The sequence below is a fragment of the Phyllopteryx taeniolatus genome, chromosome 9 (genome assembly GCF_024500385.1).
Source record: "Phyllopteryx taeniolatus isolate TA_2022b chromosome 9, UOR_Ptae_1.2, whole genome shotgun sequence".
NCBI lineage: Eukaryota > Metazoa > Chordata > Actinopteri > Syngnathiformes > Syngnathidae > Phyllopteryx > Phyllopteryx taeniolatus.
In genome coordinates this window covers 910,341-925,083 of record NC_084510.1, presented here as the reverse complement: position 1 = coordinate 925,083, position 14,743 = coordinate 910,341, and the positions used below count along the sequence as shown (strand labels likewise).

The following is a 14,743-nucleotide window of genomic DNA, read 5'->3' as shown; positions in this document are numbered from 1 at the left end:
GAGCGAACAGGAAAGCCTCTGCACTGTATGAGAGCAAGAGCCAACTGACACCCGTTTTCGACCCTCACTCAAAAGACCCAACCTTGACTCTGAGAGTATTTGCAATTATAGGCTGGTGTCAAATCTCATTTATTTAAAAACTTCTTGGAAAAAAAATGTAGTACAAAAGCTTAATGATCACATGGCCTCGAGTTCTCTTTTTGAACTTCTTGAGCATCGATTCAGGGCAGACCACCCTACTGAAATGGCCCTTGCAAAAGTGACGAATGATCTTTTACTAGCTATGGATTGCGACATATCATCAATACTATTATTACTCGACCTGACCGCTGCCTTTGATACGTTGATCATAGGGGTGGAATGATTCCTTTTGGCAGTGATTCGATTTGAATCATGATTCGTGATTCCCGATTCCATGCAAAGACAATATTGGTTCAGCTAGAACACAGATGTCAAACTGGTGGCCCGGGGGCCAGATCCGGCCCGCCACATCATTTTATGTGGCCCACGAAAGCAAATCAAAATTGCTCATTGAGTTCTGGTGAAATACCATTGAGATATTTGCAAGCATTTTTTTGTTACCAATGCCCCCTTGAAAAGAAATACCATAGTTGAAAAACTATTGGCTTCTGATTTCAAAACTGGTTATTCATCAATGTGTTGTGTATACTGTATGTAATTAGAATCTATGTGGTAATCTTTCATTTATATGGGTTCACAGTCGTAGCGGCCCTCCGAGGGAAGTCTTAACTACGATGTGGCCCGTGAAAAAATGAGTTTGACACCCCTGATCTCGAACAATACGATCCGAAACGATTGTTTGGATATTGATTCAGTTACTTTTTAGCCAAAAATTCAACCAATGTGACAGTTAAATCAATGCCTGGATACTGGACAGTGCAGGTGAAATTTCCTAAATTCCTTTTTTTTTTTCTTGTAAAGGTATCAGGTAAAATTAATTATGGAAAAAATAAACAAAAACCAACCATTGTGGCAAATAACTGTTAAATGCATTCATATTTAAAAACACTTAACACATAAAAAGATGAGAGAGGCCTGTAATTTTCATCATAGGTATACCTCACCAATGAGAGATAAAATGAGAAAAAAAAAAATCCAGAAAATCACATTGTCTGATTTTTAAAGAATTTATCAGCAAATTATGGTGGAAAATAAGTATTTGGTCAATTACAAGTTAATCTCAATACTTTGTTATATACCCTTTGTTGGCAATGACTTAGGTCAAAGGTTTTCTGTAAGTCTTCACAAGGTTTTCACACACTGTTGCTGGTATTTTGGCCCATTCCTCCATGCAGAGCTCCTCTAGAGTAGTGACGTTTTGGGGCTGTCACTGGGCAACACAGACTTTCAACTGCCTCCAAATATTTTCTATGGGGTTGAGATCGGGAGACTGGCTTGGCCACTCCAGGAGCTTGAAATGCTTCTTACGAAGCCAATCCTTCGTTGCCCGGGCGGTGTGTTTGTCATTGTCATGTTGAAAGACCCAGCCACGTTTCATTTTCAATGCCCTTGATGATGGAAGGAGGTTTTCACATAAGATCTCACGATACATGGCCCATTCATTCTTTCCTTTACACAGATCAGTCTTCCTGGTCCCATTGCAGAAAAACAGCCCCAAAGCATGATGTTTCCACCCCCATGCTTCATAGTAGGTATTGTGTTCTTTGGATGCAACTCAGCATTCTTTCTCCTCCAAACACGACAAGTTGAATTTTTACCAAAAAGTTATCTTTTGGTTTCATTTGACCATATGACATTCTCCCAATCCTCTTCTGGATCATCCAAATGCTCTCTTGCAAACTTCAGACGGGCCTGGACATGTACTGGCTTAAGCAGGGGGACACATCTGGCACTGCAGGATTTGAGTCCCTGGCGTTATAATGTGTTACTGACGGTAAAACTTTTACTACTATGAAACTATGAAAGTTTAACTTTTTGAATGGAATTATGGAAATAAACAAACTTTTCAATTATATTAACATTTTTTGGAAAGGGTCTGTGTATATATATATATGCACACACACATACACAGCAGCTGAAATACGTATTTAACACGTCACCATTTTTCTCATTAAATATATTTCCAAAGGTGCTATTGACATGAAAATGTCATCAGATGTTGGGAACAACCCAAGTAATCCATACAAACAAAGAAAGTAGAACAAATAAACTCAGAAATTAAGATGTGTGTAAGAATGTGAAATGACATAGGGAAAAAGTATTGACCATGCCAACTGGAATTTATTTAATACTTTGCACAAAGTTTGCAATGACAGCTTCAAGACACCTCCTGTGTGGAGAAACTAGTCGCATGCATTGCTCTGGTGTGATTTTGACCCATTCCTCCACACAAGCAGTCTTCTTTTATGGACCTTTAGTTTCAGTTATTTCAATAGATTTTGGATTGTATTTGAATTAGGTGATTGGGTGGACCAATCTACCAGCTTTATTTTTGTTCTTTGAAACCAACTGAGAGTTTCCTTGGCAGTATGTTTTGGATCATTATCCTGCTGAAATGTCCACCCTCGTTTAATTTTCATCATCCTCGTGGATGGCAGCAGATTTTTGTCAAGAATGTCTCTGTACATTTGCCCATTCATCATTTCTTCAATAATGTGAAGTTTACCAGTACCATTTGCTGTAAAGCAGCCCCACACCATCATGTTCCCACCTCTGAACTTGACTGTTGGTATAGTGTTTTTCTGGTGATGTGCAGTGCCATTTCTCCTCCAAACATGGTGTGTATTATGGCATCCAAACAGTTCTATTTTGCTCTCATCCAACCAGACTATATTCTCCCAGTATGTAACTGGCTTGTGCAAATGTTGTTCAGAAAACTTTAAACGAGCTTTGACATGCTTTTTTTTTACAGCAATGGGGTCTTGTGTGGTGAGCGTGCATCCAGGCCATGGCGGTGGAGTACATTACTCACCGTTTTCCTTGTGACAACAGTACCTGCTAATTCCAGGTCTTTTTGAAGCACTCCAAAGGTGGTCATTGTCTCTTGGACAACTCTTCTGATTATTCTTTGCACTCCTCTGTCAGAAATTTTGCGAGGAGCACCTGATCGAGGCAAATTTATGGTGGTATGATTGGCTTTCCACTTACGTATTAAGGCCCCAACCGTGCTCACTGGAACGTTCAGAATAGGATAGGTGTCTTGACTCAAACCTTGGCAATGAGACCTTTTTGTAGGCCATCAATTAGGACCGAACCAGCTGAAATTCATTTGGACTGACAAGGGGCTGGATTGCTATTTGATTATTAATAGATTTTAGGTGTTGTCTTGGCTTTCCATGTCTTTTTGCACCTCCCTTTCTTCATGTGTTCAATACTTTTTCCACGTGTCATTTCACATTTTTACCCACAACTTAATTTCTGAGCTTAGTTCTTCTACTTTCTTTGTACAACCCCAATTCTAATGAAGTTGGGACATTGTGTTAAACATAAATAAAAACAGAATACAATTATTTGAAAATCATGTTCAAACTATATTTCATTGAATATTAAATTTTAAATGAAATATCTTGTCTTTGTAGTGTATTCAATTAAATGTAGGTTGAACATGATTTGCAAATCATTGTATTCTGTTTTTATTTATGTTTTACTCAACGTCCCAACTTCATTGGAATCGGGGTTGTAGTACTTGGGTTGTTCCCAACATCTGATGAAATTTACAGGTCATTAGCAACTTTGAAAGTATATTTAGTGAGAAAAATGGTGACGCGTTAAATACTTATTTCATCCGCTGTGTGTGTGTGTTTATATATATATATATATATATATATATACATATATATATAATAAAAAGAAAACTCAGTATGGGGACAAATAGAGTTACTGTTCACGAAAGGTCAATAAGTTTACAGTACATTGGACTAAAAACTGCATTTTAGTGAAGGGAAACCCATTTACAGTGGTCACAGGAAAGCACTCACTCTCTCCAGCCACGTAGTCATGGTTGTCATGGTGAATGTGTTTCGTGTGCCGAGGGACCAGAGCTATTGTTGCACCATCTGGGACCTGAATACAGCAAAAAATACAATTTTAGTATCAGTATTAATATTCATCACTTTAACATACATTTGATTATATTCTCAGTTGAAATGAAGTGTATATTCGTGTGTAAGAACTGACCTTGTAGTGCTGCAAGGTGTTGAGACGTTTCCAGTTGCCCTGGAACACAGATGTTAAGTCCTCATCTGACAAGATGAGATGACCGGCAACACCAGACCTCCACTCTAATTGACACAACACGACCAGCCCGGCGTGAGTGAGTACAATAGTGATTGAGAAACTGTGTCCAAACATTTTACTTGTCGTGTATGTCTCAGGACTGCTTAAAATATTTATACTTACAGTGATAAACTTGTTATATATTTTTGGGACTTATAAAAATGTAGATGGAAAAAAAAAAAAAAAAAAAAAAGCACATTCGGTTACACACATACACATACATGTGCGTATGTTTATGTAATTAATATGCCAAAATGTTTAAAAGGCAGTAAATTTGGAAGAATGCAGTTCTGTATAAAGAAATGCTGATACACTTAAACAGACGAAGCACGCATGGTTAAACTGCTTACAACATACAAGGCCTTCACAAAAAAACTGAAAATGTGGCTAGTTAACACCTATAGCTGCCAACACTAAAAGACAAGTATGTTATGTTGTCTTTTTGTTATGATAAAAAAAAATATGGTTTTATTCTCTCTTAATAGTATAGTTTGATTATGTATCCTGTATTATATTGTCTTGTAGATGTATTTTACTGCTTTTTTACATCATGGCCAGGGGACTACAGATGAAAACTAGCCTTCTGGCTAATTCTGGCTTTTTTAACCATGTGTACTTCATGTGTTTTATGAAATTGCATTGTCCCCTTTCAAAAATAAACTGATAAACAATAAACAATGACCATGTGATGTCTTCTGGTGGCTAATTGCAGTGGGATAACTGTTCACAAAACCCAAAGAATCATAGTCTGGTTACTTCAACATAATGTGTTCGGCACCCACCATTACCAGATCTTAATTTAATCGAGGTACTTTGGGATGTAGTGAAATGGGAGAGTCACGTTATGGATGCACAGTCAAACATCCTCAAGGGATTGCATTTGTCCTGGATGAATGAGAATAGTCACCATGTCAATATTAGTGTTGTTTCGTTCAAATGAAAGAATCTTTTTCGTGAACGTACTGAATTGAATCAATTTATGAAATGACTCGTTCATTGAGTTTGGCCGCCGCCGTGAGCGAGTCGGCTGGGAGCAGAAACGGAACTGCTGTAACGTTGTCACTCACTTCTGAATCTTCAGCGAATGACCAATGAGCAGCCAGCGTTGCAGGACTTAACGTACTGCCATGTGATTTGGGATCCGCCAGCATTGTCACTCACTTCGGCAAATGACCAATGAGCAGCAAGCGTCAGGCAGTACCGTGCAGGCGGGGGAGGGACTGAATTGAACTGAATGGAGGAGTGACGCATAGGACCGCGACATGCTTTGACATCCTTCCTCAATGTGTCGGCTCAGCAACTCCGTATACCAGTTGACTAACATGCATGTGATTCGGTGTTCGTTCACTAATAAGCTCAATCGACACACTATGGTGTTTAATTGCTTGTTCTGGGACCTAAATAAAAACAGAATACAATGATTTCATGTTCAACCTATATTTAATTGAATACACTACAAAGTCAAGATATTTAATGTTCAAACTGATAAACTTGATTGTTTTTAGCAAATAATCTTTAACTTAGAATTTTATGGCTGCAGCAGGTTCCCAAAAAGCTGGGACAGGGTCATGTTTACCACTGTGTTACATCACCTTTTCTTTTATCAACATTCAATAAACGTTTGGGAACTGAGGACACTAATTGTTGAAGCTTTGTAGGTGGAATTCTTTGCCATTCTTGCTTGATGTACAGCTTCAGCTGTTCAACAGTCCAGGGTCTCTGTTGTCGTATTTTACGCTTCATAATGTGCCACACATTTTCAATGGGAAACAGGTCTGGACTGCAGGCAGGCCAGTCTCGTACCCGCACTCTTTTACTACGAACCCACGCTGTTGTAACACGTGCAAAATGTGGTTTGGCATTGTCTTGGTGAAATAAGCAGGGGCGTCCATGAAAAACATGTTGCTTGGATGGCAGCATATGTTTCTCCAAAACCTGTAAGTACCTTTCAGCATTAATGGTGCCTTCACAGATGTGTAAGTTACCCATGCCATTGGCACTAACACAGCCCCATACCATCACAGATGCTGGCTTTTGAACTTTGCATCCATAACAGTCCGGATAATTTTTTTTCCTCTTTGGCCCGGAGGACACGACGTCCACAATTTCCAAAAACAATTTGAAATGTGGACTCGTCGGACCACAGAACACTTTTCCAATTTTCATCAGTCCATCTTAGATGAGCTCAGGCCCAGAGAAGCCGGTGTTGTTGAAAATGGCTTTTGCTTTGCATAGTAGAGTTTCAAGTTGCACTTACAGATGCAGCGACGAACTGTATTTACTGACATTGGTTTTCTGAAGTGTTCCTGAGCCCATGTGGCGATATCCTCTGGGACATTGATGTCGGTTTTTGATACAGTGCCGCCTGGTGGATCAAAGGTCACGGGCATTCAATGTTGGTTTTCGCCCTTTCCGCTTACATGCAGTGATTTCTCCAGATTCTCTGAACCTTTTGATGATATTATGGACCGTAGATGATGAAATCCCTAAATTCCTTGCAATTGTACGTTGAGGAACATTGTCCTTAAACTGTTGGACTATTTTCTCACGCACTTGTTCACAAAGAGGTGAACCTCGCCCCATCTTTGCTTGTGAATGACTGAGCAATTCAGGGAAGCTCCTTTTATACCCAATCATGGCACCCACCTGTTCCCAATTAGCCTGTTCACCTGTGGGATGTTCCAAACACGTGTTTGATGAGCATTCCTCAACTTTCTCAGTCTTTTTTGCCACCTGTCACAGTTTTTTTGGAACGTGTTGCAGCCATAAAATTCTAAGTTAATGATTATTTGCTAAAAACATTAAAGTTTATCAGTTTGAACATTAAAAATCTTGTCTTTGTAGTGTATTCAATTAAATATAGGTCGAACATGATTTGCAAATCATTGTATTCTGTTTCTATTTATGTTTAACACAACGTCCCAACTTCATTGCAATTGGGGTTGTAACATACCAACTCACAGGTTCTTACAGGTGTTTAGACACTGAAAAGAATCGAACCGCACCACTTGTCAGTAGCACTGCCTTGTTTATTTTCCCACATCTTGTCCTGCCCTTTTCTGTCCTCTCTCATATTGTTGTCTTGGTTTGTTATTGCATGCCATCACTGCCCTCCCCCCCCCCACCCCCAATCCACAAATAATAACACGATTTGACTTATTCAGTGAACGTCCTCACGGGGATTGCTTTCACTAGCATCCATTTCTCCAAGCTAATGGCTAATGTTGAGTCAGCCAAGAAAAAAATAAAATAGATGTAAATTAACAATAAATGCAGATACAGTGGCTGAAATAAGTATTTAACACGTCACCATTTTTCTCATTAAATATATTTCCAAAGGTGCTATTGACATGTAAATTTCACCAGATTTTGGGAACAACCCAAGTAATCCATACATACAAAGAACGTAGAAAAAATAAGACCAGAAATTAAGTTGTGTATAATAATGTGAAATGACACAGGGAAAAAAGTATTGAACACGCCAACTGGTATTTATTTGATACTTTGTACAAAATCCTTTGTTTGCAATGACAGCTTCAAGATGCCTCCTGTATGGAAAAACTAGTCGCATGCATTGCTCTGGTGTGATTTTGCCCCATTCCTCCACACAAGCAGTCTTCAAATCTTGAAGGTTCTGTGGGCTTCTTTTATGGACCTTGAGTTTCAGTTATTTCCATAGATTTTCGATTGGATTCAAGTCAGGTTATTCTAGCAGTTTTTTTCTTTGAAACCAATTGAGATTTTCCTTGGCAGTATGTTTTGGATCATTATCCTGCTGAAATGTCCACTCTCGTTTCATTTTCATCATCCTCGTAGATGCCAGCAGATTTTTGTCAAGAATGTCTCGGTACATTTGCCCATTCATCGTTCTTTCAATAATGTGAAGTTTACCAGTGCCATTTGATGAAAATCAACCCCACACCATCATGTTCCCCCCTCTGAACTTGACAGTTTGTATGCTGTTTTTAGGGGTATGTGCAGTGCCATTTCGCCACTAAATGTGGTGTGCATTATGGCATCCAAACAGTCAAATTCTACTCTCATCCGACCAGACTAGGTTCTCCCATTACTTAACTGGCTTGTCCAAATGTTGTTCAGCAAACTTTAAACAAAATGTTTTTTTCAGCAACGGGGTCGCAATAACGATAGCACAAGACATGAAGATCCAACACTTTCAATGAGGTCCGTCTTGGTGCGTTCGTTTTATGAAAAGGTGCCATCTCGCCATCCGCGCAAGGACTACCATGGCGCAGCAACTGCCAGCGAACTCCAACCGCTGGACATTGGTGTGAACAGGGCGTTCAAAGTGAAGTTGCGAGGGGCGTGGGAGCGATGGGTGAGACACGGCAAACACACCTTTACTAAGACAGGGAGGAAGCGCCAGGCGAGTTACGCCACCATATGTGAATGGATTGTGTATCTGCTTTGACTGTTGTCCGAGCTTTCGCGAAAGCCGGCATCATTGCTGAACAGCCACCCGGCAACGACACTGACTCCGACCATGACGAGAGGGAACCCGGCATGTTTGATGGCGAAATTACCCAGCTGTTCAATTCAGATACAAAAGATGAGGACTTCCATGGATTTGTGACAAAAGATGGATCAAAAAAATAATGTGAGTGTATTTTTAAATATGTAGTCGAATAAAGTTCAACCAAACTCACTGATTTGCTTCCGTTACCTTGTTTTAGCATGCACCGAATAATACCTTATGCCTTATGGTGGGGAAAATACGGAATTTAAAATTACGATACACGCACCCATTATATGTCACACTTAACTTTTTGTCATCGAATGTCAATGGCATTTGATCACAGGCAAAGAGAATTAAGATTATGGATTGTATATTATATATATAAAAGAGACCTCAAATTACAAGAAATGCACCTTATTGAAACAGAAGAAAAATGCCTCATTGACTAATTTCACTCAGGCTATCTCGGCTTTTTATAACAGCAGACAAAGACGAGTCTCAATACTATTTCATAAAAGACTACTTTTTTACAATAAATTGTACAGTAGCGGAACCTAGGGCTGACACAAAATAATACAGGCTACAACATTTAACAAACTATACACATACACTTGCTGAGAGAGAGAGAAGTAGGTTATATCTTATCTTAAGTTTTTTTGTTTTTTTAATCTCCCCACCTTTCCTAGTTTACAATACGTGACAACAACAACGCATAGTCTGTCGGTGTACGTGTTGAGTGAACTTGAACCTCAGTGCTGAATCATGAACTGAATGAGGAAGCACTTGCATGATTCTGTGAAAAAGAACTGAACGATTCGGTCAACGAATGTTTTTAACGAACTGATTCTACTGAGGCGGCATGGTGGACGACTGGTTAGAGCGTCTACCTCACAGTTCTGAGGACCGGGGTTCAATCCCCGGCCCTGCCTGTGTGGAGTTTGCATGTTCTCCCCGTGCCTGCGTGGGTTTTCTCCGGGCACTCCGGTTTCCTCCCACACTCTGGACAATGGACCACACTCTGGACAATGTTTCAAGCACCTTGTGAAATCTATACTATAGCATTTATGAACGCAAAAAGGTATATAATATGGTACGAAACCAATACCGTATTTTCACGACCATAAGGCGCACTGTATTAAAAGGCGCAGTCTCAGTTACGGGGTCTATTTCTGTATCTAACACATACATAAGGAGCACCATATTATTGGGCGCAGGCATGCTAAAACATATGCTAGCTTAAAACATACGGTAGCATGCATGCACGCTAAAACAATGTTTTTAAAAAGGCAGCGGGAGCAAAACTGAGTTCGGTTGTACTTTATTGAAGTATTTAACAATGTACTCACGTTATTTTTTGCTCGAGTGCAGATAGCTTGTTTCCGCAGAAACTCAGTTCCTCTTCTTGACTTGGCGAAGCTCGTTTTCCTGCTTCCTCCACTTGCGAACCGTGGATTCGTTGATCTTGAATTCTCTCGCGGCTGCTCGATTCCCACGTTCCTCCGCGTAACTGATAGCTTGCAGTTTAAACTGTGCTTCGTAAGCGTGTCTCTTCGTAGGTGCCATTTTCAGGGGTCCTTAGCCAAACCGATGCACATACCGGAACTATATACCTACTGGGGGCGTGTCTTTAGCGTCTTCTGTCACGCGGACCCTTCACCCTTTACGTCCGCATGCTGTCCTCAGTCACGTCCGCCTTTCCTCTATATAAGCAGCGTGTCGGCAAGTCAGTCAAGCGGAGCGCTCATTAAAGTCACACAACAACATTTACAGATTTTGGAATTCAGTGCGTGTGCACCGAGGTGCGCCGCATTATAAGGCGCCCCATCCATTTTGGTGAAAATGTAAGACTTTTAAGTGCGCCTTATGGTCGTGAAAATACGCTAAGTACCCAGTGTTCATTTTAGAATACATATGGAATGCAGAGTATGTATGGATAAAGCAGTGTATTCTCACCGAGGTCCAATGAGTCTGTATGCGGTCGGTAAGAGAAAGAGGTGCCTTTGTACACCTGATCCAGCAGCTTCTCTTTCACCTGTGTGATGGTGTCGCAGTCCAGCACTTTCGAGGGTAGCGGCTGGCACTCATTAATTCCTCCGCCCTGCACCAGTACATTAAGTGTCTGCAAAAACAGAAAAAAAGAAGATAAATGGTTGCACCCCACCCACCAAAACATTTCTAAAGACATGCATGTTGAGGTAACCTGAAGTAGAACCATGAAGTAGGATCATTCCTGCTCACCAAGGTTTTGTACTCCACGTCCTCTCGCAGCAAGCGGTTGTCGTTGAGTGTGTATTTGGCCTTGCCTGTGACAGCATCAACCGGTCCTTTATCTACCTGGTGTTTGATTGCCCTGAAAAGCATGTAAAGGCACTCCCCGGCAGAGTCCTGTAAAAACAAAGACACACTTTCCTCTTCTACCTCTTTCAAAAACTTAATGAACTACAACACTCTACTGAGTGAGTGAATGAGCGGAGATGTCCCACCAGCCCAAACAACAATGCCAGTGTTAATGTGATAAATCCCACGTGCTTTGCTTAGTGTGAAGATAATAAATTGTTACTATTTTTATGTTTTTTTAACAATCACCAGTTGGAAAAGCACAAGGATGACAGGATCCAGTGAGATCATGTAGGGGCAATTTTTATGATTTTTTTTTAAACCTGCGATATATATTTCAATGTTTAATAATTCAGGCTCAGTGTTGGGAAAGTTCATTTTCGCCGCAAACTACACTGAACAAAAATATAAACGCAACAATTTTGTTACATAGACAAAAGGCCATTTCCCACAAATATTGTTCTGTGTTTGTGAGCATTTCTCCTTTGTCGAGATAATCCATCCCACCTCACAGGTGTGGCATATCAAGATGCTGATTAGACAGCATGATTATTGCACAGGTGTGCCTTAGGCTGGCCATAGTAAAAGGCCACTCTGAAATGTGCAGTTTTATCATTACAGATGTGGCAAGTTCTGAGGGAGCGGGTGAATGGCACAACAATGGGCCTCAGGATCTCGTCACGGTATCTCTGTGCATTCAAAATGCCATCAATAAAATGCACCTTTGTTCGTTGCCCATAACATACGATACCATAACCCCACCGCCACCGTGGGCCACTCGATCCACAACGCTGACATCAGCAAACCGCTCACCCACACGACGCCACACACGCTGTCTGCCATCTGCCCTGAACACTGAAAACTGGGATTCACCCGTGAAGAGAACACCTCTCCAACGTGCCAGACGCCATCGAATGTGAGCATTCGCCCACTCAAGTCGGTTACGACGACGAACTGCAGTCAGGGCGAGACCCCGTTGAGGACGACGAGCATGCAAGTGAGCTTCCCTGAGACGGTTTCTGACACTTTGTGCAGAAATTCTTTGGTTATGCAAACCGATTGTTGCAGCTGTTGTTGTTGTGGCTGGTCTCAGACGATCTTGGAGGTGAACATGCTGGATGTGGAGGTCCTGGGCTGGTGTGGTTACACATGGTCTGCGGTTGTGAGGCTGGTTGGATGTACTGCCAAATTGTCTGAAACGCCTTTGGAGACGGCTTATGGTAGAGTAATGAACATTCAATTCATGGGCAACTGCTCTGGTGGACATTCCTGCAGTCAGCATGCCAATTGCACGCTCCCTAAAAACTTGCGACATCTGTGGCCTTGTGCTGTGTGATAAAACTGCACATTTGAGAGTGGCCTTTTATTGTGGCCAGCCTATGGCACACCTGTGCAATAATCATACTGTCTAATCAGGACACGGATTTAGACAGATTTGTGAACAATATTTGAGGGAAATGGCATTTTGTGTATTGAGAAAAAGTTTTAGATCTTGGAGTCCAGCTCACGAAAAATGGGAGCAAAAACAAAAGTGTTGCATTTATATATTTGTTCAGTCTATCTATCTATCTATCTATCTAGATACATACATATATATACATATATATATATATATATATATGTGTGTGTGTGTGTCTGTGTGTGACTATTGCGCACATGAACATCACGATGTCGATGCCCAAACAAAATATTGTGCAGGTCTAAGATCATTTATTAACTTCTTTTAATTGCCAGTGATCTGCTCTACACAATTCCCTTATCGCTCCTCTGTGTCCTATTGAGTAGCACAAGTTCAAAATGAAAACCGACTGACTCTGAGGAAAGCATAGAGACAGATGGACATCCAGTTGGTCAGCAGCTTCTCCACCACTGTCTCGGTTCTGCAGAAGATGAAAAAAGTTTGAAACCCTGTAAAAGCATCTGAATGATGACTTGAATTGATAAACTCCCTCTCTCTTCTCTTACCTCCGCAGCATCAGTTTGGGGTTCTTGGCCACATACTGCTCCACAAGGTCGTTCAAGAGGGTTTTGAGGATATCAGTAAAGTATTCCAGTTTGCCGTGCAACGCCACCGTAAGTAAAGAGGCAACATAGGCACGGTCTCGGGGAGAGAAAGTTCGTTGACTTTCCAGGGTATGAATGAACTTATGGGGAAAGAAGTTGTTTCAATATTAACCAAAACAAAGTTTTCTCAATGTACAGATAGTGATGATGCTTACATTACCTTGGTCAGGAAGAGTTTACTGTTGAGAAGGTTAGATAGTTGTACCAGACCCTGCTCCACTGTCTGTCTGCGACACTCCTGAACATCCAGGTCTCGCCTCAGTGGTGACTCCCGGTGGCCGGGGAAGAAAATGCGTTCAGCGTACATCCGGTAATCAAGGAAAGGGATTCCAGAACCAACGAGGTCACTTGACATGTCCATCATCTCTGTCATCAGGTCTGGAACAGAGAGAGTGGGCAGGGGTGAAAGGTCAGACAATATTTTATCAGAGACGACAGACAAAAAAATTAACTCTCCAATGTGTTTCTGAGATGTTCCCTCAATAACATAATACAGGGAACCCCTAATTGCAGGGGGTACGCTACAGACCGACCCGCTAAAGGGGAAAATCTTCGGTAGAGACACCATATAAAAGCAAAGCAAAGAAAATGTATTTATATAGCGCATTTCATACACAAGGTAACTCAATGTGCTTTACGTGATGAACAAAGATAAAAAAAAGCTTATGAACATTTAAAACAAAGGGATAAAAAAAGAATAAGAGTACAATTAAAACAGGATACAGTGCAATACATATTTAAAAGTAGAAATGCTCTAAAAAGCATGTGAAAAAAGAAGCATTTTTAACCTGGATTTAAAAACATGCACACTTGGGGCTGACGTCACGTCACTTCTGTTGGCAACTTCTTCCATTTGTGTGCAGCATAATAGCTAAATGCTGCTTCACCATGTTTGCTTTGGACTCTGTGCTCCACTATTTGACCTGAGTCTGTCGATCGCAGAGCCTTACTGGGTTAATATTCCATTAGCATTTCATTCATGTATTCAGGACTTAAACCGTTTAGTGATTTATAGACCAGTAGCAGAACTTTAACATCTATTCTAAAGCTGACTGGGAGCCAGTGTAAAGACTTCAGAATTGGAGTAATATGCTCTGACTTCTTTGTTCTGGTCAGAAAGCGAGCTGCAGCTGTTTAATGCTCTTTTGGGGGAGTCCAGTCAGAAGACCATTACGATAGTCAAGTCTACCTGAGATAAAAGCATGGATGAGCTTCTCCTGGTCTCCTTGGCACATGCAAGCCTTCACTCTGGATATATTCTTCAGATGGTAGAAGGAGGTTTTAGTAATTTATTTTAATATGACTGATGAAAATCAGGTCGGAATCTATCATCAGTACACCAGGGTTTCAGACTTGGTCTTTGGTTTTTAAAGACAGTGACTCCAGGTATTTACTAACAGCAATCCTCTTTTCTTTATGGCCAAAAACAATTATCTAAGTTTTGTTATACAGGCTGAACAGGAGGGGGTCCAAGAACTGACCCTTGAGGGACCCCATAGGTCATTGGCATTTGATGAGATTGAATACTTCCAATGGTTACAAAATAACTCCTTTCCTCCGGGTAGGACCTGAAATATTTAAGGACTGCTCCATTTAGTCCTACCCATGTTT

The 14,743-nt window shown here is 40.9% G+C and overlaps 1 protein-coding gene across 9 annotated transcripts in view; it reads right to left on the bottom strand.

The window, feature by feature from the left end:
- Positions 1–14,743, bottom strand: part of plxnb1b (plexin b1b) — a 162,513-nt gene that overhangs the window by 18,740 nt on the left and 129,030 nt on the right. For 8 of the 9 annotated variants that reach the window (XR_009790236.1, XR_009790237.1, XR_009790238.1 and 5 more), the window contains 7 exons: positions 13,293–13,510; positions 13,034–13,212; positions 12,882–12,948; positions 10,970–11,116; positions 10,685–10,850; positions 4,159–4,262; positions 3,960–4,044 (listed from right to left, as the gene is read on the bottom strand). Coding sequence is in view for 5 of the 9 variants with exons in the window: in XM_061785763.1 (XP_061641747.1) it covers positions 3,960–4,044; positions 4,159–4,262; positions 10,685–10,850; positions 10,970–11,116; positions 12,882–12,948; positions 13,034–13,212; positions 13,293–13,510 (966 nt within the window). In the remaining 4 variants the exon portion in view is untranslated. Of the gene's footprint in view, positions 1–3,959; positions 4,045–4,158; positions 4,263–9,894; positions 10,432–10,684; positions 10,851–10,969; positions 11,117–12,881; positions 12,949–13,033; positions 13,213–13,292; positions 13,511–14,743 lie in introns of those variants that run through there. The other variant, XM_061785768.1, reaches the window with a different exon arrangement.